This window comes from Nomascus leucogenys, chromosome 25, assembly GCF_006542625.1.
Source record: "Nomascus leucogenys isolate Asia chromosome 25, Asia_NLE_v1, whole genome shotgun sequence".
Classification (NCBI taxonomy): Eukaryota; Metazoa; Chordata; class Mammalia; order Primates; family Hylobatidae; genus Nomascus; species Nomascus leucogenys.
The window spans coordinates 29,243,626-29,270,252 of NC_044405.1; the positions used below are offsets into that span (position 1 = coordinate 29,243,626).

Sequence of the window (26,627 nt, forward strand, 5' to 3'; positions counted from 1 at the left end):
GTGATGATAGTGGTAGTGATGATAGTGGTAGTGATGATAGTGACAGTGATGATAGTGACAGTGATGATAGTGGTAGTGATGATAGTGACAGTGATGATAGTGGTAGTGATGATAGTGACAGTGATGATAGTGGTAGTGATGATAGTGACAGTGATGATAGTGACAGTGATGATAGTGGTAGTGATGATAGTGACAGTGATGATAGTGAAGTGATGATAGTGGTAGTGATGATAGTGGTAGTGATGATAGTGGTAGTGATGATAGTGGAGTGATGATAGTGACAGTGATGATAGTGCAGTGATGATAGTGGCAGTGATGATAGTGGCAGTGATGATAGTGGTAGTGATGATAGTGACAGTGATGATAGTGACAGTGATGATAGTGACAGTGATGATAGTGGTGATGATAGTGACAGTGATGATAGTGACAGTGATGATAGTGGTAGTGATGATAGTGACAGTGATGATAGTGACAGTGATGATAGTGGTAGTGATGATAGTGGAGTGATGATAGTGACAGTGATGATAGTGAAGTGATTGTGATGATAGTGACAGTGATGATAGTGACAGTGATGATAGTGGTAGTGATGATAGTGACAGTGATGATAGTGACAGTGATGATAGTGGTAGTGATGATAGTGACAGTGATGATAGTGACAGTGATTGTGATGATAGTGACAGTGATGATAGTGACAGTGATGATAGTGACAGTGATGATAGTGGTAGTGATGATAGTGACAGTGATGATAGTGACAGTGATGATAGTGGTAGTGATGATAGTGACAGTGATGATAGTGACAGTGATGATAGTGGTAGTGATGATAGTGGTAGTGATGATAGTGGTAGTGATGATAGTGACAGTGATGATAGTGACAGTGATGATAGTGGTAGTGATGATAGTGATAGTGATGATAGTGACAGTGATGATAGTGGTAGTGATGATAGTGACAGTGATGATAGTGGTAGTGATGATAGTGACAGTGATGATAGTGATAGTGATGATAGTGACAGTGATGATAGTGATAGTTATGATAGTGATAGTGATGATAGTGACAGTGATGATAGTGGTAGTGATGATAGTGATGATAGTGGTAGTGATGATAGTGACAGTGATGATAGTGGTAGTGATGATGGTGATAGTGACAGTAATGATAGTGGTAGTGATGATAGTGGTAGTGATGATAGTGACAGTGATAGTGACAGTGATGATAGTGATGATAGTGGTAGTGATAGTGACAGTGATGATAGTGACAGTGATGATAGAGACAGTGATGATAGTGGTAGTGATGATAGTGACAGTGATGATAGTGACAGTGATGATAGTGGTAGTGATGATAGTGGTAGTGATGATAGTGACAGTGATGATAGTGACAGTGATGATAGTGGTAGTGATGATAGTGAGTGATGATAGTGGTGTGATGATAGTGACAGTGATGATAGTGAGTGATGATAGTGGTAGTGATGATAGTGACAGTGATGATAGTGGTAGTGATGATAGTGACAGTGATGATAGTGGAGTGATGATAGTGGTAGTGATGATAGTGACAGTGATGATAGTGGTAGTGATGATAGTGGTAGTGATGATAGTGACAGTGATGATAGTGGAGTGATGATAGTGATGATAGTGGCAGTGATGATAGTGGCAGTGATGATAGTGTAGTGATGATAGTGGTAGTGATGATAGTGACAGTGATGATAGTGAGTAGTGATGATAGTGACAGTGATGATAGTGACAGTGATGATAGTGGTAGTGATGATAGTGACAGTGATGATAGTGACAGTGATGATAGTGGAGTGATGATAGTGACAGTGATGATAGTGACAGTGATGATAGTGGTAGTGAGGATAGTGGTAGTGATGATAGTGACAGTGATGATAGTGACAGTGATTGTGATGATAGTGACAGTGATGATAGTGAAGTGATGATAGTGACAGTGATGATAGTGACAGTGATGATAGTGGTAGTGATGATAGTGACAGTGATGATAGTGACAGTGATGTGATGATAGTGACAGTGATGATAGTGACAGTGATGATAGTGACAGTGATGATAGTGGTAGTGATGATAGTGACAGTGATGATAGTGACAGTGATGATAGTGGTAGTGATGATAGTGACAGTGATGATAGTGACAGTGATGATAGTGGTAGTGATGATAGTGACAGTGATGATAGTGGTAGTGATGATAGTGACAGTGATGATAGTGACAGTGATGATAGTGGTAGTGATGATAGTGATAGTGATGATAGTGACAGTGATGATAGTGGTAGTGATGATAGTGACAGTGATGATAGTGGTAGTGATGATAGTGAAGTGATGATAGTGGTAGTGATGATAGTGACAGTGATGATAGTGAGTGATGATAGTGACAGTGATGATAGTGAGTTTGATAGTGATAGTGATGATAGTGACAGTGATGATAGTGGTAGTGATGATAGTGATGATAGTGGTAGTGATGATAGTGACAGTGATGATAGTGGTAGTGATGATGGATAGTGACAGTAAGATAGTGTAGTGATGATAGTGGTAGTGATGATAGTGACAGTGATAGTGACAGTGATGATAGTGATGATAGTGGTAGTGATAGTGACAGTGATGATAGTGACAGTGATGATAGAGACAGTGATGATAGTGGTAGTGATGATAGTGACAGTGATGATAGTGACAGTGATGATAGTGGTAGTGATGATAGTGACAGTGTATTGGTGTGATAGTGAAGTGATAGTGACAGTGATGATAGTGAGGAGAAGTGACAGTGATGATAGTGGTAGTGATGATAGTGACAGTGATGATAGTGACAGTGATGATAGTGGTAGTGATGATAGTGACAGTGATGATAGTGGTAGTGATGATAGTGACAGTGATGATAGTGGTAGTGATGATAGTGGTAGTGATGATAGTGGTAGTGATGATAGTGACAGTGATGATAGTGGTAGTGATGATAGTGACAGTGATGATAGTGGCAGTGATGATAGTGGCAGTGATGATAGTGATAGTGATGATATGATAGGATGATAGTGATGATGATAGTGACAGTGATGATAGTGACAGTGATGATAGTGGAGTGATGATAGTGCAGTGATGATAGTGACAGTGATGATAGTGGTAGTGATGATAGTGACAGTGATGATAGTGACAGTGATGATAGTGACAGTGATGTAGTGATGATAGTGACAGTGATGATAGTGAGTGATGATATGATAGTGACAGTGATGATGATAGTGGACAGTGATGATAGTGGTAGTGATGATGTGACAGTGATGATAGTGACAGGTTGGATGATAGTGACAGTGATGATAGTGACAGTGATGATAGTGACAGTGATGATAGTGGTAGTGATGATAGTGACAGTGATGATAGTGACAGTGATGATAGTGGTAGTGATGATAGTGACAGTGATGATAGTGAGGTGGATGATAGTGACAGTGATGATAGTGACAGTGATGATAGTGACAGTGATGATAGTGGTAGTGATGATAGTGACAGTGATGATAGGGTAGTGATGAGTGATAGTGATGATGATGACAGTGATGATAGTGGTAGTGATAGTGACAGTGATGATAGTGACAGTGATTGTGATGATAGTGACAGTGATAGTGACAGTGATGATAGTGGTAGTGATGATAGGACAGTGATGATAGTGATAATGATGATGGAGTGATGATAGTGACAGTGATGATAGTGAGTAGTGATGATAGTGACAGTGATAGTGACAGTGATGATAGTGGTAGTGATGATAGAGACAGTGATGATAGTGATAATGATGATAGAGACAGTGATGATAGTGAGTGATGATAGTGACAGTGATGATAGTGGTGTGATGATAGTGGTAGTGATGATAGTGACAGTGATGATAGTGACAGTGATGATAGTGGTAGTGATGATAGTGACAGTGATGATAGTGACAGTGATGATGATAGTGACAGTGATTGTGATGATAGTGATAGTGATGTGACAGTGACAGTGAGGATAGTGATAGTGTCAGTGATAGTGATGATAGTGATGACACTGTGATATTGACAGTGAATAGTGATATGACAGTGAGGATAGTGATGATAGTGATAGTTACTGTGATAGTGACAGTGACTGTGATGATAGTGGATAGTGATGTGACAGTGATGGTGACAGCAAGGATAGTGATGATAGTGACAGTGATTGTGATGATAGTGATAGTGATGTGACAGTGACAGGATAGTGATGATAGTGTCAGTGATAGTGATGATAGTGATGACACTGTGATATTGACCGTGAATAGTGATGTGACAGTGAGGATAGTGATGATAGTGACTGTGATGATAGTGACAGTGACTGTGATGATGATAGTGGATAGTGATGTGACAGTGATGGTGACAGCAAGGATAGTGGTGATAGTGACAGTGACTGTGATGATAGTGACAGTGATTGTGATGATAGTGGATAGTGATGTGACAATGACAGTGAGGATAGTAAGAGTGACAGCCTGTCTGCCTTCCCACCGCCCCTCTTCCCAGTAGCTCTTCTATGACCCTGACGAGTGCGGGCTGATGAAGAAGGCAGCCTTGTACTTCAGTGACTTCTGGAATAAGCTGGACGTCGGCGCGATCTTGCTCTTCGTGGCAGGGCTGACCTGCAGGTGAGTGGCCTCACGCCGATGGCAGGCCCCTGTCTGAGGCAGCCAGCCCCGCAGGGGATGAGCACAGGCCGGCCTGGAGCCAGCCGCACCGGGTGAGGCTCAGCTCCTCTGTGAACCCTGGATTGTCATCTGTCCAATGGGTGTCCAGGCAACAGCGCCCCACCTACCCTTGGGATTGTTGAGGGAGCACAGAAGGGGCATGAGTGCTCCCGGCAGAGCTGAGATTGTCCATGTACAAGGGGCCATGGATGGCAACCTCTGGAATTGTCCCAGCTCCACGGACACGCGGCTGCCGCTTTCTCCCTCTGCCTCCCTACCGTGGGGTCACTGCACTGCCTGTGACGGTCTCGTGTCTCTGCGAGGCCACGGCCCCCTTTCTCTGAGGCAATAGGGCCCTGGCTACCTGCTGGCTCCCCAGGTGCCCCCGCGCCAGGCTGCCCTGTGGGGCTGGGCGTCTGGACCTTTCTGAAGAAAAGTGGGAGGCTCTGTTCCTCAATCTCATGCCGGCTTTGAACACCTGGGATGCAGGGCCCACCAGAGCCCTTTGCCTCCAGGGCCCACCTGGGCTAGGACAGGTGGAGGGGCGGCGGGGGACAGCTCTGGGGGCTGCTGTGAGCAGGTGGCTGAGGTGCGTGTGCTTCTGCCCGGCGGCCAGGCTCATCCCGGCGACGCTGTACCCCGGGCGCGTCATCCTCTCTCTGGACTTCATCCTGTTCTGCCTCCGGCTCATGCACATTTTCACCATCAGTAAGACGCTGGGGCCCAAGATCATCATTGTGAAGCGGATGGTAAGGGGCGAGGGCACTGGCTCCATCGTGCCTGCAGCCCAGGGTGGGCCTCGGGGAGGGCAGGCCTCTTGCCACTGGCTCAGACCGGGGCTTAAACACACCGGCAGGTTCCCCATCCCTGCTTTGCCCCTTGGGCTCCCAAGAATGCCCTTCTCGTATCTTTGACTGTATGTCACCTCTTCCAGGAAGCCTTCCCTCATTCTCCTCTCTGATCCCCACTTATTCCTGACATCTGATTCAGCTCTAGGAGCTTTCCTCCTCGGGTCATGGTTATGTCTGACCCTCTTGCACTTTGTGGTGCCAGCACAAATATGTCGGCAGTCCACGAGGGTGTGGAGGCAGCCCCAGGATCGCTCCTGCGAGCCTCCTGCATGCCATGTCTGTACTGTGAGTGGCAGTGCCGTCTCCACCGCTGCTGGGCCTGCCTCTGCGCCCAGTGAGTGTCGGGGGCCAGGAGAGTGTAGCCCACGCACTCTCTGTCCTGCAGATGAAGGACGTCTTCTTCTTCCTCTTCCTGCTGGCCGTGTGGGTGGTGTCCTTCGGGGTGGCCAAGCAGGCCATCCTCATCCACAACGAGCGCCGGGTGGACTGGCTGTTCCGAGGGGCCGTCTACCACTCCTACCTCACCATCTTCGGGCAGATCCCGGGCTACATTGACGGTAGGAGCCGGGTGCCATGGGAGCTCGGGTGGTGATGCCGGGAAGCAGGAGAGAGGCTGGAAAGGGGCTGCAGCCTGAGTGGGAGCGAGGCCGGCTCTGTCGGGGTCTTGCGGTTCCCACCTGGCCAGCGTCCTCCCTGGGGGCATTCATTCCCCAGCTCCTGTGGCAGGAAGTAGAAGGGGCTCCACCAGGGGAGGGAGGAGGGTGGGCCTGGTGGGGATGGGGGTGGGTGGTGCCACGCAGAGGTCAGAGTGGGCCGAGGGCACCTGGGGCATCAGCTGACAGCCCCCTGAAATGGAATGTCACCCTGTTTCCCCTTTCCCTCTCACCTCAATCAGAAATAACTTCCTTCTTCTCTTGATGGAAAGAATTCATTCCTCCCTCCCTCCTTCCCTACCTCCTTTCCTTTCCTCCCCTCCCCCCTCCCTCCATCCCTCCTTCCCTTCCTTCCTTCCTCCCTCCCTCCCTTTCCTCCCTCCCTCCCTTCCTCCCTTCTTTCCTCCCTCCCTTTCCTCCCTCCCTCCCTTCCTCCCTCCCTTCCTCCCTCCCTCCCTTCCTCCCTCCCTCCTTCCTCCCTCCCTCCCTTCCCTCCCTTCCTTCCTCCCTCCCTTCCTCACTCCCTCCCTTCCTCCTCCCTTCCTTCCTCCCTCCCTTCCTTCCTCACTCCCTCCCTTCCTCCCTCCCTTCCTCCCTTCTTTCCTCCCTCCCTTTTCTCCCTCCCTCCCTCCCTTCCTCCCTTCCTCCCTCCCTTCCTTCCTCACTCCCTCCCATCCTCCCTCTCGTCCTCCCTCCCGTCCTCCCTCCCTCCCTTCCTCCCTCGCTTCCTCCCTCCGTTTCCTCCCTCCCTCCCTTGCTTCCTCCCTCGCTTCCTCCCTCTGTTTCCTCCCTCCCTCCCTCCCCTCCCTCCCTTCCTCCCTTCCTCCCTCCCTTCCTCCCTTCCTCCCTCCCTTCCTCCCTTCCTTCCTCCCTTCCTCCCTCACTTCCTCCCTCCCTCCCTTCCTCCCTCCCTCCCTTCCTCCCTCCCTCCCTCCCTCCCTTTCCTCCCTCCCTCCCTTCCTCCCTCCCTTCGTCCCTTCCTTCCTCCCTTCCTCCCTCCCTCCCTTTCCTCCCTCCCTCCCTTTCCTCCCTCCCTCCCTTTCCTCCCTCCCTCCCTTCCTTTCCTCCCTCCCTCCCTTCCTCCCTTTCTTCCTCCCTTCCTCCCTTTCTTCCTCACTTCCTCCCTTCCTTCCTCCCTCTGTCCCTTCCTCCCTTCCTCCCTTCCTTCCTCACTTCCTCCCTTTCTTCCTCACTTCCTCCCTTCCTTCCTCCCTCTGTCCCTTCCTCCCTTCCTTCCTCACTTCCTCCCTTCCTTCCTTCCATTTTTTGACAGGGTTTTGCTCTGTCACCCAGGCTGGAATGCAGTGGCACATCCACCTGCTGCGCTCGAGTCCTCCTCCCACCCGTCTCCCGAGTAGCTGGGACTACATGTGCACACCAACACACCCGGCTAATTTTCATATTTTTTGTAGAAATGGGGATTTCACCATGTAGCCCAGGCTAGTATCGAACTCTTGAGCTCAAGTGATCTACCCCCTTGGCCTCCCACAGTGCTGAGATTAGAGGCGTGAGCCACCATGCCTGGCAGAGAGAACACTTTTCATATAGAAGGTTTTTTTTTTTTTTTTTTTTTTTTTTTTAACAGCTTCATTGAGAGAAAGTTCACCTGGATAAAGTGCACCTGTCAGTGGTTTTCAGTATCTTTACAGAATCTAATTTTATAACATTTGCATCACCCTGAAAAGACCCTGTATACTCACTCACAGCCACTCCCATTCCCCTTCCCTCAGCCACAGCCACCCATGAAGCTACTTGTGAGTTGCCTTTTCTGGGCGTTTCATAGAAACTGGATGATGTAATGGGCAGTCTTTGGTGTCTGACTTCTTTTACTTGACGTCACGTTTTCAAGGTTCGTCACCGTGTGTCAGTATTTACTTCTCGTTTACGGCTGAATAGGACCCCGCTGTGTGGACACACCACATTTTGTTCATCCATTTATCAGTTGGTGGACATATGGGTTGTTTCCACTTTTCCTTTTTTAAAAAAATTAATATTTAATTTTTTAATTAAAAAAATTTTAAATTAATTAATATTTAATTTTTTTTTCCCCGAGAGGGAGTCTCGCTCTGTTTTTTTTTTTTTCCTGAGAGGGAGTCAGGCCGGAGTGCAGTGGTGCAATCTCGGCTCACTGCAACCTCCACCTCCTGGGTTCAAGCAATTCTCCTGCCTCAGCCTCCCAAGTAGCTGGGATTACAGGCACCTGCTACCATGCCTGGCTAATTTTTGTATTTTTTGTAGAGATGGGGTTTCACCATGTTGGACAGGCTGGTCTTGAACTCCTGACCTCAGGTGATCCACCTGCCTCGGCCTCCCAAAGTGCTGGGATGACAGGCGTGAGCCACCACACAGGGCCGTTTCCACTTTTCAAATGCTGTGAATAACGTAGCATGAACAGTTATTTATAGGGTTTTGTGTGGGTATGTTTTTATTTCTCTTAGACACCTAGGAATGCATGGCTGGCTCATATGGGAACTCCATGTTTAAGTTTTTGTGGACGTACTGGGCTGTTTTCCAAAGAACTGGCTGCATTCCACATTCCTGCCTGCCTAGTCCCAGGATTCCAATTTCTCTACCTTCTTACCAACATTTGTTATTGTCCATTAAAAAAAAAAGCTCGCATCCCAGTGGGTGAGAAGTGGCTCTCCTTTTCGCTTTGACTGGCATTTCTCTAAGGACCCGCCATGTTGAGCATCTCCTCCTGTGCTAACTGGGTCGTCTGTATGTCTTCTTTGAAGAAATGTCTCTTCCTCTCCTTTGCCCATTTTTCTTTTTTTTCTTTTTTGATGGGGTCTCGCTCTGTCACCCAGGCTGGAGTACAGTAGTGTGATCTCGGCTCACTGCAACCTCTGCCTCCCGGGCTCAAGTGATTCTCCTGCCTCAGCTTCCCGAGTAGCTGGGACTATAGGCGCACGCCACCATGCCTGGCTAATTTTTGTGTTTTTTAGTAGATACAGCGTTTCACCTGACCATGTTGGTCAGGATGGTCTCGATCTCCTGACCTTGTGATCCGCCCACCTTGGCCTCCCAAAGTGCTGGGATTACAGGCATGAGCCTGGGATTACAGGCGTGAGTGCTGGGATTACAGGCGTGAGCCACTGCCCCCAGCCATCTTTGCCCATTTTTCAATTGAGTTGTCTTTTAGGGAATTATTGAGTTGTAAGAGTTCTTTACATAAGGATGCCAGTCTCTTACCAAATGTATGATTTGAATTTTTTTTGTCAATCTGTGCGCTGACTTGTTATTTTCTTTTCGGTGTCATTTGATGCACGACCTTTTGAAATTTTGATGACGTTCAACTTATCAATCTCTTTGATCATTGTGCTTTTGGTGTCCTAGCTGAAAACCATTGCCATGATTTATGCCTGTGTTCTACTAAGTGTTTTATAGCTTTCGCTTTTTGTTTGGCCTGGTGTGTGGTAAGGGTCAGTCTTCGTTGTGGCTCTCCTGTTGTCCCAGTACTATTTGTTGACGAGACTGTTCTTTCCCCAGCGAAGCATCTTGGCATCCTTGTTGAAAATCATTGGACCATTAACATAAGGGCTTATTTCTAGAGTCTCAGTTCGACTCCACTGATGTCTGTCCTTGTGCCAGAACCGCACTGTCTTGGTGAGCATAGCCTTGTAGTAAGTTTTGACCGCACTGTCTTGGTGAGCGTAGCCTTGTAGTAAGTTTTGACCGCACTGTCTTGGTGAGCGTAGCCTTGTAGTAAGTTTTGACCGCACTGTCTTGGTGAGCGTAGCCTTGTAGTAAGTTTTGACTGCACGGTCTTGGTGAGCGTAGCCTTGTAGTAAGTTTTGACCCACTGTCTTGGTGAGCGTAGCCTTGTAGTAAGTTTTGACCCTACTGTCTTGGTTGGTGTAGCCTTGTAGTAAGTTTTGACTGCACTGTCTTGGTGAGCGTAGCCCTGTAGTAAGTTTTGACCCTACTGTCTTGGTTGGTGTAGCCTTGTAGTAAGTTTTGACCGCACTGTCTTGTCTTGGTGAGCGTAGCCTTGTAGTAAGTTTTGACGGCACTGGTCTTGGTGAGCGTAGCCTTGTAGTAAGTTTTGACCGCACGGTCTTGGTGAGCGTAGCCTTGTAGTAAGTTTTGACTGCACGTCTTGGTGAGCGTAGCCTTGTAGTTTTTGCACGTCTTGGTGAGCGTAGCCTTGTAGTAAGTTTTGACTGCACTGTCTTGGTGAGCGTAGCCTTGTAGTAAGTTTTGACTGCACGTCTTGGTGGTAGCTTGTAGTAAGTTTTGACCACTGTCTTGGTGGCGTAGCCTGTGTAGTGAGAGTTTGGTGAGCGCTGGTAAGTTGACGGTCTTGGTTGGCGTAGCCTTGTAGTAAGTTTTGACCACACTGTCTTGGTGAGCGTAGCCTTGTAGTAAGTTTTGACTGCAGTCTTTGGCTAGCCTTGTAGTAAGTTTTGACTGCACGGTCTTGGTTGGCGTAGCCTTGTAGTAAGTTTTACCCACTGTTTGGTTGTTTTTTTTTTTTTTTTTTTTTTTTTTTTTTTTTTTTTTTTTTTTGCGTAGCCTTGTAGTAATTTTGACGCACTGTTTGTTGTAGCTTTATAGTTTTTCTTTGTAGTTTTAAGTTTTGACCGCACTGTCTTGGTGAGCATAGCCTTGTAGTAAGTTTTGACTGCACCGTCTTGGTGAGCATAGCCTTGTAGTAAGTTTTGACTGCACGGTCTTGGTGAGCGTAGCCTTGTAGTAAGTTTTGACCAGGCATAGTTTTTGACCGTGGCATAGCCTTGTAGTTTTGACACGTCTTGGTGAGCATAGCCTTGTAGTAAGTTTTGACCGCACTGTCTTGGTGAGCATAGCCTTGTAGTAAGTTTTGACCACCTGGTCTTTTGTGTTTGATGTCTTGTAGCTCCTTGTAGTAAGTTTTGACTGCACGGTCTTGGTTGGAGCTTGTAAGTGCCCTTCTTGGTAGTATTAGTTTTTGACTGCACCTGGATACTTGGTGGATGGCGTAGCCTTGTAGTAAGTTTTGACCACACTGTCTTGGTGAGCGTAGCCTTGTAGTAAGTTTGACCGCACTGTCTTGGTGGCGTAGCCTTGTAGTAAGTTTTGACTGCACCGGTCTTTGGTTGAGCGTAGCCTTGTAGTAAGTTTTGACTGCACCGTCTTGGTGAGCATAGCCTTGTAGTAAGTTTTGACCACACTGTCTTGGTGAGATAGCCTTGTAGTAAGTTTTGACCACACTGTCTTGGTTGGCGTAGCCTTGTAGTAAGTTTTGACCGCACTGTCTTGGTGGTGTAGCCTTGTAGTAAGTTTTGACGCACTGTCTTGGTGGCGTAGCCTTGTAGTAAGTTTTGACTGCACGGTCTTGGTGAGCATAGCCTTGTAGTAAGTTTTGACGCACTGTCTTGGTTGGCGTAGCCTTGTAGTAAGTTTTGACTGCACGGTCTTGGTGAGCATAGCCTTGTAGTAAGTTTTGGTTGGTAGCCTTGTAGTAAGTTTTGACTGCACGGTCTTGGTGGCGTAGCCTTGTAGTAAGTTTTGACCACTGTCTTGGTGAGCGTAGCCTTGTAGTAAGTTTTGACTGCCTTGGTAATGCCACTGTCTTGGTGAGCGTAGCCTTGTAGTAAGTTTTGACCACACTGTCTTGGTGAGCGTAGCCTTGTAGTAAGTTTTGACCACACTGTCTTGGTGGCGTAGCCTTGTAGTAAGTTTTGACGCACTGTCTTGGTGAGTAGTTTAGTAGTTTTGACTGCACGTCTTGGTGAGCATAGCCTTGTAGTAAGTTTTGACCGCACTGTCTTGTTGGCGTAGCCTTGTAGTAAGTTTTGACTGCACGTCTTGGTGAGCATAGCCTTGTAGTAAGTTTTGACCGCACTGTCTTGGTGAGCATAGCCTTGTAGTAAGTTTTGACCGCACTGTCTTGGTTGTAGCCTTGTAGTAAGTTTTGACCGTACTGTCTTGGTTGGCGTAGCCTTGTAGTAAGTTTTGACCGCACTGTCTTGGTGAGTGTAGCCTTGTAGTAAGTTTTGACCGCACTGTCTTGGTTGGCGTAGCCTTGTAGTAAGTTTTGACTGCACGGTCTTGGTGAGCGTAGCCTTGTAGTAAGTTTTGACCGCACTGTCTTGGTTGGCGTAGCCTTGTAGTAAGTTTTGACTGCACGGTCTTGGTGAGCGTAGCCTTGTAGTAAGTTTTGACTGCACGGTCTTGGTGAGCGTAGCGTAGCCTTGTAGTAAGTTTTGACTGCACGGTCTTGGTGAGCGTAGCCTTGTAGTAAGTTTTGACCGCACTGTCTTGGTTGGTGTAGTCTTGTAGTAAGTTTTGACTGCACGGTCTTGGTGAGCGTAGCCTTGTAGTAAGTTTTGACTGCACGGTCTTGGTGAGCATAGCCTTGTAGTAAGTTTTGACTGCACTGTCTTGGTTGGCGTAGCCTTGTAGTAAGTTTTGAAATTCAGAAGTGTGAGTCCTAATTTGTTCTTTTCTAGGATTCCTTTGGCCTCTAGGTCCCTTGGCTTCAAAAGAATTTTTGGGTCAGCTCATCAATTTCTCCAAAAAGGGCATCTGTGATTTTGATTGTGAACATGGGATGTCTTTTTGCTTATTTAATTCTTTAATTTCTCTCAATAATGTTTTATAGTTTTCAGTAATAAGTCTTAATGCTTCTGTTAAATTTATTCCTAAATATTTTATTATTGTCCAAACTATTAGAAATAGAATTGTCCTATTGATTTCATTTCAAATTGTTAATGGCTGGTATATAGAAATACATTGTCTTTTGTAGATTGATCTTGAACCCTGAAACCTTGCTAAACTTCTTTATTACTTTTAATAGTTTTTTAGTGGATTTGTCATATACGAGACCATGTCATCTGCAAAAAGAGAGTTTTACTTGTTCCTTTCCAAACTGGTTGCCTTTTATTTCTTCTTCTTGCCTAAGTGCCCTGGCTAGAACCTCCAGTACAATGTTGAACAGAAGGGACAATGGGGGACATCCTTGCCTTGCTCCTGATCTTAAGACGAGTCCACTGATCTTAGGGAACAAGTCTTTCACCATTAAGTGTGATGTTAGCTGTTGGGCTTTTGTAAATGTCCTTTATCAGGTTGAAGAAGTTCCCTTCTATTCCTAGTTTCTTGAGTGTTTTTATGTGAAGGAGTGGTAGACTTTGTCAGCTGCTTCTCCTGCACTTATTCGAATGTTCAGATGGTCTTTGATCCTTTTACTATTAATATGGTGCATTCCATCAATTGACCTTCGAATGTTAAACCAACTGTGTGTTCCTGGGACACGTCCCACTTGGTCTTGGTGAATAATCCCTTTTATATGGTGCTGGATTCACTTTGCTAGCTGTTTTTTGATGATTTTTGCACCTACATTCATGAAGGTTATTGGTCTGTGGTTTTCTTGTAATATGTTTGCCTAGTTTTGGCATCAGGATAATACTGGCCTCATAAAATGGCTTAGGAAGTAGTTCCTTCTCTTATATTTTGGAAGAGTTTGTAAAAGAGTGGTTTTAATTCTTCCGTGAACATTTGGTAGAATTCACCAGTGAACTCCTCCGAGTGTGGACTTTTCTTTGTGTGATGTTTTTAACTTACTAATTCAATCTCTTTATGTGTTATAGGTCTATTTATATTTTCTGTTTCTTCTCCAGTCACCTTTGGTAGTTTGTGTCTTTCTAGGAATTTGTCCATTCATCTAGATTATCTAATTTTTTAGCATGCAATTTTCTCTAGGATTTCCTGTGAGTTCTTTTTCTTTTTGTAAGATTAGTAGTAATATCCTCTCTTTCATTTCTGATTTTGGCAATTTGAGCCTTCTCTCTTTTTTTCCTGGATCAGTCTAGCTACAAGGTGGTAATTTTTTTGTCGCTCTTTTTCAAGAACTGAATTTGGTTTGTTGACATTCATTGTTTTTGTTTTCTCGATCTCATTTATATCCTAATCTTCATTCTTTCCTTCCTTCTGCTTGCTTTTGGCTTGTCTAGGGGAAAGCATCCAGTCTTTCCCACTGGGTATGATGTTAGCTGAGGGCTTTTGTAAATGTCCTTTCAATCAAAGAGGTTCTCTTTGATTCCTAACTTCTTGAGTGTTTTTATTGTGAAAGGGTGGTTTGCTCTTCTTTTTCTAGTTTGCTACAGTGGAAAGTAACATTAATAATTTCAGCTCTTTTTTAATATAGGAATTTATAGCCATCAGAGTGAGTTTCTATCTTAGAAAATTAGTAACACATTCAAAATAGGTTTGATTACCCAATAGTGCATTGCTCATTGTTGAACAATTTTAAAATTCAAGATAAGTATAAGGAAAGAATGTTATTTATAATTTCACCTCCCGGAGTTAACCACTATTAACAACTTACTATGTTTCCTTAGAGAGTTGTTTAAGGTAGAAGCTGGTTCCATATTCAATAGTCCTTACTTTCTATGCACGCAGGACGCTATTTTGCTTCACAATCACCCGTTTCACTTGTCGATGCATTGCCTCTGCAGCATCTTCCCTTTTCCACATCTCCCTGTCCCCCTTCTCTTTGGGATAGTTGTTATTTTTTTCCTTTTCAATTCTTCTTATTATTATTTTTTTAATTTTGAGGCACACATTTGCTCTTGTTGCCCAGGCTGGAGTGCAATGACGCAATCTCGGCTCATTGCAACCTCCACCTCCCTCCCGGATTCAAGTGATTTTCCTGCCTCAGCCTCCCGAGTAGCTGGGATTATAGGCGCCCGCCACCATGCCTGGCTAATTTTTGTATTTTTAGTAGAGACAAGGTTTCACCATATTGACCAGGCTGGTCTCAAATTCCTGACCTCAGGTGATCCACCCGCCTTGGCCTCCCAAAATGCTGGGATTACAGGCATGAACCACTGCTCCTGGCCTTTCCTTTTAAATTATTTCCCACCAAATTGAACTCCCCAGGCTTGGGACCTGGTGCTGGCCCTGGCTGGGACCCTGGCAGTGCCCTGGTGGGTGGCACACCCTGGGCGGAGGCACGGGCCAGCCTGGGTGCAGCTCTGCCCCCGGGGCCTCCTACCTGCATCTGGCTGGAGACAGATGCCTCTTTCTGGACTTCTGGCCCAGAGGTGACAGCTGAGGTCACCCAGATGAGCAGCATCAGGCCTGCGGGGGACCTGACAGTGACTGGAGGCCTCGAGGGCCCCCTCCTGCCAGGTTCCTCTTGACTCTGTGTTGTTTTCTTGGCTCACCCACCCCCATTCCCAACGCCAGGCGTGAACTTCAACCCGGAGCATTGCAGCCCCAACGGCACCGACCCCTACAAGCCCAAGTGCCCCGAGAGTGACGCAACGCAGCAGAGGCCGGCCTTCCCCGAGTGGCTGACGGTCCTCCTACTCTGCCTCTACCTGCTCTTCACCAACATCCTGCTGCTCAACCTCCTCATCGCCATGTTCAAGTGAGCACCTGGGTGGGGCTGGCGTGCAGATGGGTGGGTGGGCGGCGTTCCTGGGCCGCAGTGGCCACGCTGTCTCCAGGGTCTTGTGGACAGTGTGGATGATGGGCTGGTGCACAGAAGTGTGTCACTCGTATCCTGGTGGAGTGTGCACAGCCACTCTCTGTGGTCACTGCTGCATCTCTTGAGCTGGCGTGGGTCTATCCTTGTGGCTGCTGGGGACCCGCAGTGTGGCAGATCCACATGGGCCCTGCTCACGGCACTTCCGCGGAGGGCAGGGATGTCGGCGTCAGCCCCGTTCCTTTTGCGCAGGAGCAGCGTTATTCGTGAGCTCACTGCTCTGCCTGGGGAGTGTGCTGGGGCCGCTGCTGCTCAGGGCTGTCCCTTTGTCACCCCGAGGGCTCTGCCTGTTTCTCCCTGTTACTGAGCAAAAGGGCTCACTCCCCAATGTGCAGGAGGCCAATACTGTGACACTAGGTTTTTGAGAAAAGAAAAGCTTTTATTCTAGGCCAAGCCACAAGGGACAGGGGCACAGTTCACGTCTGTCTCCCCGTGCTGGCTTTAATGCAGTGTTTCTATTAGGGAAGGTTCGAGGGTGGGTTCTTGGATTAGTAAGTGGCTGGTGGAAGAAAAGGGGGTTCTGGAAAGTTGTGTCTCCTCATGGGTCTCGTGTGCACATTTGGGCGGAGTTACTGGGACCCCGGGGTAGAAACTCGGGCTGTGCAGACTCCAGCTGGCCACATTGGTCCCAGCTGACCTCAGCCAGTTCCGAAAGCTCTTGCGAGCAAGTCTCAGCATCCCAGCAGGTGGTTTCTCTTCCTGTCTGCCATCTGTAAGTGTGAGCATTTCTCTTAGTTGCTGGGTTCTTTAGCTCTTTGGGGCCAGTTCCCCAGCCCTAGACGTGTTCCTGCCGCCCCCACTGTGTGCCTCAGACGGCACTGGCTCTGCGGTGCCTTCCCGGAGCTCCTATCCGTCTGTGGACGGCTCTGTGTCCGCCCTCCCGCGCCATTAGGGTATTCCTCATCTGCACGTCTTCACGTGCTTTGCTGGTTTTGTGGATTTGCACACGTGTCCACCTCCTCTGGGCCTGGTGTTTGTGGCAGTTTGAATAACAGCCCCAGGGATGTCCACACTCGAACCCTGTGGCTATGGGGCCGTATGTGGCAAAAGGGACTGGGAGGGTGGGGTTAAGTGGAGGATCCTGAGATGGGAAATTATCTGGGGTTATCTGCATGGGCCCGACATCATCACGAGGGGCCTTGGAAGAGGGAGGCAGAGAAGGAATGTGACGGTGGAAGTGAGCGTCAGGGGGAGGTGAGAACCCCAGCCCAGGAATGCAGGTGGCCTCTGGAAGGCAGGAAAGGCAAGGCATGGAGGCTCCTGACCTATGGGAGGAGCACAGCCCTGCTGAACCTTGGTTTTAGCCCAGTGAGACTCCTGACCTCCAGGACTGAGAGAAGAGTCTGATTGCTTTGAGCTGCCGAGGCCGTGGCGGTTCACTACAGCAGCATCAGACCCATGCAGTAGCTGTTTCTTCTCTTTGAAAATGTCTAGGATTTTCTTTAAATGCTTAGTGTCTTGAAACACCCAGTCTTATCATAGAACTTTTGGAATGTTTTTTGCTATTGTTGCTTTTGAAACAAGAAGTACAAAATAGGTGGCTGTCCATCCAGCCCCTGGTGGACGTGGTCCTCTGGGGTCGTGTCTCTGATCAGCCACAGCAGCTGTGGGCCCCAGGCTTTTGGGGTTCTGTTTTGCTCTTGCAGCTTTTACACTTAGAACAAATTAAATGCTGAGGACCTCACACCAGAGGCAGCATAAAAAAGAACTCCAGGGAACCAGGAGGCCATGCAGAATGAAAACGCAGGTGTTTGGGGTCCTAGTGGGCCCCAGGGTTGGCTCTGGGGGTTCTGTGGCCAATTCCTGGCCCTGAAAGTGGAGCTGAGGAGCCCAGCACAGCTGCGGAGCTGTCATGGCCCACAGAAAGCCGGGTCTCCCCGTGCTGCCCCCATAATTCAGAAAGCCTCCCAGGCCCTCAGAGCCCTTCCCAGCCTCTGCACACAGACCCTGTGCTACCCGGGACTCTGAAAATCCTTGTGTTCCTGGTTTTGTTAGGAACCAACTGTTTCTCTTCTTGTTTCATTGGCTAAGTTGCTGAGGTTGCCACCTTTTGCTTTAACGTGGGTTCTGAACATTGAGACAACCTGAGCATGGGCTAGGACTGTCATCTCGAGGCCAAGGGGCTGGTGGCAGGACGCTGTCCCTGCAGCAAGTATGGCACCCACACTGCCAGCTCCCACTGCGGAGGGCTCTGTGCCTGTCACCCTGAGACACATCAAGGAGGCCCCTGCAGCCCTGCCTCTTCCACATGCACCCCTGGATGGGTCTGGCTCTTGTGCTCGTCAGAATCCGCAGATCAGGTCTTAGAGTTCAATGCCAGACAGCGTCTGTCTCCTGATAAACACTCACTGCGTGTTATTCATCACTGAGGCTTATGAAATCGAAAGGCTGCATGCTTCTCCTTTTTTCTTGCCTCGGTTCCCAGGAAGCCTGGAATTGTGAGGTCTGTGGGCTGAGTTCTGTGCCTGGAGCTGGCCTCCTGTGTGGCATGGCTCCGCTCTCTGTGGCATCACAGTGGGCACGCGGGCGGTGAGAGGGTCTGTTCCGGCTAAACACCCTGACCTCGAGGTGTCGCTTTCTCCTCCCTGACAGCTACACCTTCCAGCAGGTGCAGGAGCACACAGACCAGATCTGGAAGTTCCAGCGCCACGACCTGATCGAGGAGTACCACAGCCGCCCTGCCGCACCGCCCCCCTTCATCCTCCTCAGTCACCTTCAGCTCTTCATCAAGAGGGTGGTGCTGAAGACTCCGGCCAAGAGGCACAAGCAGCTCAGTATGCCAGTCCCAGTGCCTCTCCTGAATGTCCTGGCCGCCCGGGTGCAGGGGGGTGGAGATGGTGTGGCAGCTCTGCCCAGAACCCTGGACGCTCGGCAGGCGTGCAGGCCACTCAGGCCACTGGCCTTCTGCTGGCCTTGAGCAAGTGGTGGGGACCGAGCCCAGAGGCCCCCTTGGGGGCAGTTGTGCAGCAGGCGTTTCCTGCCACTCAGGACTGGCCCCCTCCCACGGGGCCCCCCGGTGGGTCAGGGCTTCAGGGCCCACTTCCTGAGGATTCCAGGTTCCCTGGTCTGTCCTCCCACCCTGACAGAGAACAAGCTGGAGAAGAACGAGGAGGCGGCCCTGCTCTCCTGGGAGATCTACCTGAAGGAGAACTACCTCCAGAACCAGCAGTTCCAGCAAAAGCAGCGGCCCGAGCAGAAGATCGAGGACATCAGCAATAAGTATGGGGGCTCAGGTGGGCCTGGGGGTGGGAAGCCTCTGGGGGACCTCCTGCAGGTCCACAGGCACCATGAGTACATGTCCCACCTGGGGAGGCCCAGCAATGCCTGATGGTGGTGGTGGTAATGGTGGTGGTGATAGTGGTGGTGATGGTGGTGATGGTGGTGGTGATGGTGATGGTGGTGGTGATGGTGATGGTGGTGGTAATGGTGGTGGTGATGGTGATGGTGGTGGTGGTGGTGATGGTGGTGGTGGTGGTGATGGTGGTGGTGATGGTGATGGTGGTGGTGATGGTGGTGGTGGTGGTGATGGTGGTGGTGGTGGTGATGGTGATGGTGGTGATGGTGGTGATGGTGATGGTGGTAGTGGTGGCGGTGATGGTGATGGTGGTGGTGACGGTGGTGGTGGTAATGGTGGTGGTGACGGTGGTGGTGGTAATGGTGGTGATGGTGGTGATGGTGGTGATGGTGGTAATGGTGGTGGTGGTGGTGGTGATGGTGGTGATGGTGGTGGTGATGGGTGGTGATGGTGGTGGTGATGGTGATGGTGGTGGTGATGGTGGTGGTGGTGATAGTGGTGGTGATGGTGATGGTGGTGATGGGTGATGGTGATGGTGGTGATGGTGATGGTGATGATGGTGGTAATGGTGGTGATGGTGGTGATGGTGGTGGTGGTGGTGGTGATGGTGATGGTGGTGATGGTGGTGGTGGTGGTGGTGATGGAGGTGGTGATGGTGGTGGTGGTAATGGTGATGGTGACAGTGGTGGTAGTGATGGTAGTGGTGGTGCTGGTGCTGGTGGTGACGATGGTGGATGTGGTGGTGGTGGTGATAGTGATGGTGGTGATTATGATGGCAATAGTAATGATGATGGTGACAATGTAGGACCTTAATGAACTAGCTGATGTCAAAGCCCCTTCTAGCTTCCATTCTGAGTGAACTAGATACACGTGCCCTGTTTGCTTGAGTCTGGGCACGATGACTTCCAGTTGAGCCCTTGGCATGCTCTTTGCCTAGAACAGTCTTCTACCAGAGAGAGTCAGGACTTGCTGTCTCTCTCTATTCAGGCCTTACTTCATTGGAGGGCCTTTCCTGCCCTCCACCCACCCTGTCCCCATCCCCTGTCTTTCTGGAATCTGGATGTTGGTTGGTTGGCTGGTGGGTTTGTGGGTTGGGTCATGTCTAACTGCCAGGCTCCATGTGAGAGTAGGGTCAGAGTCCCACATGTTCCCCATAGTATCCTGGGACATAGAGCAGGCCCAGTGCCTAGAAGGCACTCAGGAAATCCTGTGCAATTCTGGAACTGCTGCTAGTTCCTGGCCTGGCAGATTTGCAGGAGGCTGGGGTTGCTGGTCTCCAGGCCTGCTCAGCCCTGACGTTTGGCTCTGGTGGTCCACTTACAGAGAAGGGGCCTGGGGCCATGCAGTGCCCTGAGAACCTTCTCTTACTTGCTGTGGCCAAGCACAGCTTTGATGGATGGCCTCGTCTGGGACTTTGAGCAGTGGCCATGCCCAGGGCGCAGATGCTGGGGGAAGGGGCTTGGGAGAGTTTCTGAAAGGCGGCCTCCACATGTCGGGATGAAGCTGGAAGGCCACAGCTCTGCTGATGACCAACATAGTCAGGGCTGGAATACGATGGCCGGCGTGTATTAAGGGCTCACTGAGGACCACACCCTTCATCTGCATCATCTCGCTCAACCCTTTTGCAGAGGGAGGTATTTTTCCTTCCACTTTTACCCATGAGGAAGTGGAGGCCCAGGAAAGTGAGAGAGGTGGCTCAGCTTCCACCACTGGCCAGCAGTGTGGCCTGGAATGCAGGCCCCAGCAACTTTGCAGCCTCTTGCCTTACGGGAGTGGGCTGGGCCCCAAATGAATCAGTCCCAGGCTGGGCGCGGTGGCTCACGCCTGTAATCCCAGCCCTTTGGGAGGCTGAGGTGGGTAGATCACGAGATTAGGAGATCAAGACTATCCTGGTTAACATGGTGAAACCCCATCTCTATTAAAAATACAAAAATTAGCCGGGTGTGGTGGTGTGCGCTTGTAATCTGAGCTGCTTGGGAGGCTGAGGCAGGAGAATCGCTTGAACCCAGGAGGCGGAGGTTGCAGTGAGCTGGGATCGCACCACTGCACTCCAGCCTGAGTGACAGAGCAAGACTCCACCTAAAAAAAAAAAATTTAGTCCCAAATGCCTCTCAGCTCCTGCCCTATCCCAGATGTCTTAAATCTCAGAGCTGGTCTGCTGCCTATTTCCCAGCCTGGGTGCTCGGTGAAAGTTGGGCACCTTCAGTTATTTTCTGAGGTTGAAAAAGCTTAACTAAAATATAAATTTTCAGGCCAGGCGCGGTGGCTCACGCTTGTAATCCCAACACTTTGGGAGGCTGAGGTGGGAGGATTACTCGAGCCCAGGAGTTCAAGACCAACCTAGGCAACACAGTGAGACCCCCGTCTCTACAAAAATTTTTATTTTACAAAAATAAAACAATTAGCCAGGCACGGTGGCTCATGCCTGTGATCCCAGCTACTAAGGAGGCCCCGGCGGGAGGATTTCTTGAGGCCAAAAGTTTGAGACCAGCCTGGGAAACATAGTGAGACCCCATCTCTACAAAAAATAAATAAAACAACAAAAAAGGAAAGAGTAGCCAGGTGTGGTGGTGCACATGGGGTCAGGAGTCCCAGCTGCTCAGGAGTCTGAGGCCAGGGCTTCGAGGCTGCAGTGCGCCATGATGGTGCCACTGCACTCCAGCCTGGGTGACAGGGTGAGACCCCAACTCTAATGCATATTTGTATATGAGTAGAAGTTTTCCCAAGTTGAGGCTGCAGAACATGTTTCCGCTGGGCCGCTGGCTGGTGTGCTCAGCTGTCACTCCCACTGGTCAGCAGCTCTGGCTTATCCGCAGAGGGACCTGGGACAGAAGCTGATGTGCTTCAGTTGACCCGATCTTGCAGAACACGGGCTCCAGGGAAAGTGAGGAAAGAGCTCCTCAGCCCGTACCAAGGGCCCGAACCTGGTCACCGTCCCTTCCTCCAGTGAGGAAGCCGGGGACCCGGGAGGCGCATGAGTGTGGAGTGCCATAACCTTGCGGCATTGAGGTGAGCTGAGTTCACGAAAGCTCCTCGCCCACAGGGCAGGGCTGGAGCTTTGGGGGTCAAGGACAAGCTCTGTCTGCAAATCTAGACCCTGCATCTCACAGTGGTGGAATCACGTGGGTCTGAGAAGGCTCCAGTAACCACCGTCACATGTTTGCAAGGCTGTCTGGGAAAACGTGGCAGGTGCGGTTAAGCGGCTTTTGTGGAATTAAGCAAAATGAAATGTGAGTGAAAGGAGACGCCCAAGCCTGGGGCGAAATCACTTTCTTCCCTTTCCCTAGATAACTGTTTAAAGTGGGTCATATCCCCAGAAAATTTCTGTGTTACTAAAATAGTTGCTCAGTGTATTATAAGAATATCACTTGCAGTGGGCGCTGTGGATGAAAGGAAGTGAGGGAGCCCAGGGGACAGCGGATGAGAGCTGGAGACTCGGGTTTGCCCACAGAGTTATTTTAACCATAAACACAGCAGGCCAAGGCTGGGCGAAGCAAAATAAGACAGAAACCAAACATTTCCAGAAAAATAGCATCACTCCACAACCCCACAAAACAAGACAGAAACCAAATACTCCCAGAAAAACAGCGCTGCTCCACGACCCCCACAAAATAAGACAGAAGCCAAATATTCTCAAGCAACAGTGCCGTGCCACATCACCCCCAAAACAAAACCAACCTCTGCTGTGCCCAGAGGAAGTTTCATTGTTTATGACCTGTCACCTGGCCCTCCCTCAGTTCACTCACCTGCCCCTCTCTCCTGGGACCGACAGGCTGCCAGAGCTTGCCGTGTGAGCCTTGGCTGTCCGTCTGCTGAGACGTCTTCCCCTTTGGGGCCCTGGGCAGTTTGGTTCTATGGGAGAAATGCATGTTAGAAATAGTTTCATATTAAGAGGAAGCAAAGGCTGACCCAGGGCCTTGGTGGCTGCGTCTGGCAGGGCTGTCTGCAGAGCGGTGTGGCGTTCCCGGGGCCCCAAGGTGTGGTGTGCATCCAGCTCAGCTGCTTCCTCTTTCAGGGTTGACGCCATGGTGGACTTGCTGGACCTGGACCCACTGAAGAGGTCGGGCTCCCTGGAGCAGAGGTTGGCCTCCCTGGAGGAGCAGGTGGGTCCGAGGTCCGGGCTTCCGTCAGGAGGTGCCACTGCTGGGCCTGGTGGGCGGCTCTGCCATGTGGTGGCACCGAGAAGGAGGGCTCTGAGAAGTGATGGTGAGGAGGCCGGAATGTCGGGCAGCCGTTCCCAGCTGGAAGAGGCACCCTGTGTGTCCTCCAGAAAACCCCGCCTAAGGGTCTCTGTGACTGAGCTCCTCCTGTGTGCGCTGAGGCCTCCATGGCTGGGCTGTGCTCCTCGCTGCTCCCAGGAAACAGAGTGCTTGTCCCCTCCCGGCCTCCGAGGAGGCTGTGGGACCCTGTGTCTGAGCCCTGGAGAGGCCACAAGACCGAGGTGGGGAGGACTTAGAGACGGCCTCTCGGGGTCTGCCTGCCCCACCTCATCAACGTCCACCAGCTGGGCTGGGCCGTGCTTTCCAACAACAGCACCTGCGGCCACGGCAGCCCCTGCGGTCAGCGCTGAGCCCTGTGGATGGCTCAGCCACCCAGTGCTGCTGCTCCCAGCCTTGCTCTGTGGGGCAGGGCTGGGCCCTGTGCTGCTGGGGCGTCCACCATCCACCAGTCCTGCCCGTTGCACCCAGGGGTCTGCCCAGGCCGCCCTCTCCCCCGGTCTTGGCCATGCTGGGACCCCTGACAGGGTGCCCAGCACTGAGCCACACGAGTGAGACATGTCCCCCTGTCCCTGGTGGGGGGGCACATCGGCCTCTGGGGAGGCTCCTCCTGGGAGGTGCAGGAACCCTGGAAGCCTCTGGCTTTGGCGGCCTGTGACCTCTCCCTGTGGTGCAGAATTGCCTGACTGCAGCTTCATGCTGGCTCCGGCCTCTGGCCTGTCCAGTCCCGTGACAGTCCCACTGTTGTGTCTCTTGGGCAGGCTGCACCATCAGATGTGTGACTTGGCAGCCCCCGGGGGGAGCCGGGTGGGCCTGGGGCAGCGTCCTGGCTGGCTTGGTGGCTGCCTGGGGAGGAGGTGGTGTCTCACTTTTAAAGGGCGCAGGAGCTGAGTGACAGGGGTGGGGCTCCTGGCTGGGGGCGTGAAGTCTCGGTGGGCAGTGGGGTGTGTACCATGCGTGTGGGTGGCAAGTGCTCACTGTGTCTTGGGCCATGCCTTCCAGGTGGCCCAGACAGCCCGAGCCCTGCACTGGATCGTGAGGACGCTGCGGGCCAGCGGCTTCAGCTCGGAGACGGACGTCCCCACTCTGGGTGAGTGGGTGGCCAGGCCAACAGCTGGTCTCCACCCGCCTGTGTTCTTTTGGGTCTGGGGTCAGTTGGGAGGAGAGGCAGCTGGGGGTGGGGGTGGGCTCTGTCTAGGAGGAAGGCACTGGCTGCAGCCTGTTCCAGGCCTGGCAGGGCCAGCGCCCTCAGGAACTCAGCCCACCCACCGACGCTGGCGCCAAGGCCCCGCCCAATCCCTGACCTGACCTGGTTCCTGGACGTCCACAGGGAGGCCTGGCCTGCTGTGCCCTGAGCTCCCCACATACCGCACTGCAGAGTCGGGGTGCGAGCCGGGCAGCTGCAGACTGTGTCCGAACCTGGTCACGTGGGCTGAGTGACGAGAAGCAAAGTCTGTTTTCCTAAATTCGCAGCCGGCTATGAAATGGACATAAGTAGCCTTCCTTGGGCCACTGAGTTTCGCTGGCCCTCAAGGAGCATATTTGCCCTCGTAACTGCACTGTGAGTTCAGCTCATTACCGAGGTCCCTGATTGCCACAAAGAGGCAGGTGCCGGCGGGGACGCTGCCTGAGCTCCAATGGCCATCCTCCCTGGGGGCCCTGCCCACTTCAGAGCCAGTGTTTGACCTGCATGGCCATTTGGGCTTGGGGAGGTGGAGGAGCCCAGATGTTTTGGTGGAAGGACCACAGAGGAAGTCCTTGTCCTGTGGGTGGGCACCTGAGCCCGGGCTCCGCCTTGCGTCACGGCTTCCTGACTGTCCCCAGCCTTCCAGAAGGCCGTGGAGGAGCCGGATGCTGAGCCGGGAGGCAGGAAGAAGACGGAGGAGCCGGGCGACAGCTACCACGTGAATGCCCGGCACCTCCTCTACCCCAACTGCCCCGTCACGCGCTTCCCCGTGCCCAACGAGAAGGTGCCCTGGGAGGTGAGCACCTGCCCAAGCCCAACCAGGCGCAGTGGCCAGGCCCCTGGGGAGGGGAGGGCGGCCCTGTCCCCATCCATCTGGTATTAATCCTGGCTCCAAGCCACTGCAGCCACAGGGGGATCTGTGCGTCTGGCAGCCCCTGTTTGACATTTGAGGAAACTGAGGCACAGAGCAGTCAGGTCACAGGGGCCCCCCAGCTGGAGGTGGTGGAGGGGCCTGGGTGGGGACACACTGATCCCCACAGAACTCGAGGCTCGGGCTTCTCCCGTGAGCGTCCTGGGGCCCAGCCCCCCTGGCCCCATTCCCCCAGATCATTCCCTGGTCCTAGACCCCACCCACCCCGGTGAATGGCTCTGGCCCCTTTCCAGGCACCAGGCATGGAAGAGAGACAGAGACACAGAGACAGGGAGATGGCTAATGGCCCCGGGGAGACCCCCGCCCTCTTGGTGCGGGGCTTCTCTCTGGCCTATCCAGAACATTCCAGGCTGCTGCTTCCGCTGCCTCCCCTTGGTCTCCACCACATAGCATCCTCCTTGCCTCTAGGGTCCAGCTTAGCCCCCTGCCCTACTCTGGGAAGACCCCCAAGGCCCCCAAGTCATGGCCACCTGCCCTTCAGCTGGCCCCAGGGTGGAGGTCCCTGAGCCTAGCCCCCAGCTCTGCCTGGCACTGGGCTCTGCCCAGCTTGGAGCTTCTGCCCTGCATGTTGGGATGTTGGTGTCGGGTTCAGACCCAGCTGAGCAGCCCTTTCACCCTGGTGCCTGGGCCAGCTTTGCAGTGGGGGTAAAAATCTGAGGGAAAACTCCCTGCTTTGCTACAGACGGAGTTCCTGATCTATGACCCACCCTTTTACACGGCAGAGAGGAAGGACGCGGCTGCCCTGGACCCCGTGGGAGAGTGAGTATGGGCCGCTGTCCGTGCTCCCAGCTGGCCCCAAACCCAGGGCCTCCTAGGGGCTCCCTTGAGAATCCCAGTCAGAGCCCAGCCCGGGGAGGCCCAGGTGAGCAGGAGGGGCCTGTGGGGGCCTGAAGGGGCCCAGCTCCTACTGTTGTGTACACCCAGCCTGCAGCCACTCGGCTGGGCCCTTGGTTGGGGGTGAACCCTCTGTCTGTCTGCTCTGTCCCACCTGCAACACGGGGACACAGACACGCTTTCTCCTCTGCTCCCAGCACCCTGGAGCCGCTGTCCACGATCCAGTACAACGTGGTGGATGGCCTGAGGGACCGCCGGAGCTTCCACGGGCCGTACACAGTGCAGGCCGGGTTGCCCCTGTGAGTGTGCCCCCCATGGGCCCCGCCCCGTCAGCCTTTGGGGTTTGCCTGGGGGGCAGGTTTCCTCTCTGGGCAAAGGAAACATTTTTCTCATAAAACAAAACAAAAGCACGTGAGCCACAGAAAGGAAGAAAACATCAACTCATGGCATCTCCGTAGCCCCCAGGCATGGGGGTGTGGGACTTGCCCCCTGGCCTCCGGCAGGCCCTGCCCCACGGTCCCTGCCGTAACCTGGGGAC

At 51.5% G+C, this 26,627-nt stretch overlaps 1 protein-coding gene and 1 long non-coding RNA gene across 4 annotated transcripts in view; one reads left to right on the plus strand and one right to left on the minus strand.

Annotated features, from left to right (window-relative positions):
- The window catches only part of TRPM2 (transient receptor potential cation channel subfamily M member 2), a 101,105-nt gene that overhangs the window by 53,083 nt on the left and 21,395 nt on the right, over window positions 1-26,627 (plus strand). For 2 of the 3 annotated variants that reach the window (XM_030806267.1, XM_030806268.1), the window contains exons 18-28: window positions 4,493-4,611; window positions 5,267-5,399; window positions 5,887-6,058; window positions 15,326-15,509; window positions 18,219-18,400; window positions 18,713-18,845; window positions 22,937-23,024; window positions 24,141-24,228; window positions 24,963-25,120; window positions 25,938-26,014; window positions 26,287-26,388. In XM_030806267.1, coding sequence (XP_030662127.1) covers window positions 4,493-4,611; window positions 5,267-5,399; window positions 5,887-6,058; window positions 15,326-15,509; window positions 18,219-18,400; window positions 18,713-18,845; window positions 22,937-23,024; window positions 24,141-24,228; window positions 24,963-25,120; window positions 25,938-26,014; window positions 26,287-26,388 — 1,436 coding nt within the window. Of the gene's footprint in view, window positions 1-4,489; window positions 4,612-5,266; window positions 5,400-5,886; window positions 6,059-15,325; window positions 15,510-18,218; window positions 18,401-18,712; window positions 18,846-22,936; window positions 23,025-24,140; window positions 24,229-24,962; window positions 25,121-25,937; window positions 26,015-26,286; window positions 26,389-26,627 lie in introns of all 3 variants that reach the window. The other variant, XM_030806269.1, reaches the window with a different exon arrangement.
- On the minus strand, window positions 15,985-24,956 carry LOC115833155. Its single transcript, XR_004028600.1, has 3 exons — window positions 24,448-24,956; window positions 22,668-22,773; window positions 15,985-16,336 (listed from the first exon to the last, which is right to left on the minus strand). It is a non-coding gene; the product is annotated as an uncharacterized LOC115833155 (long non-coding RNA).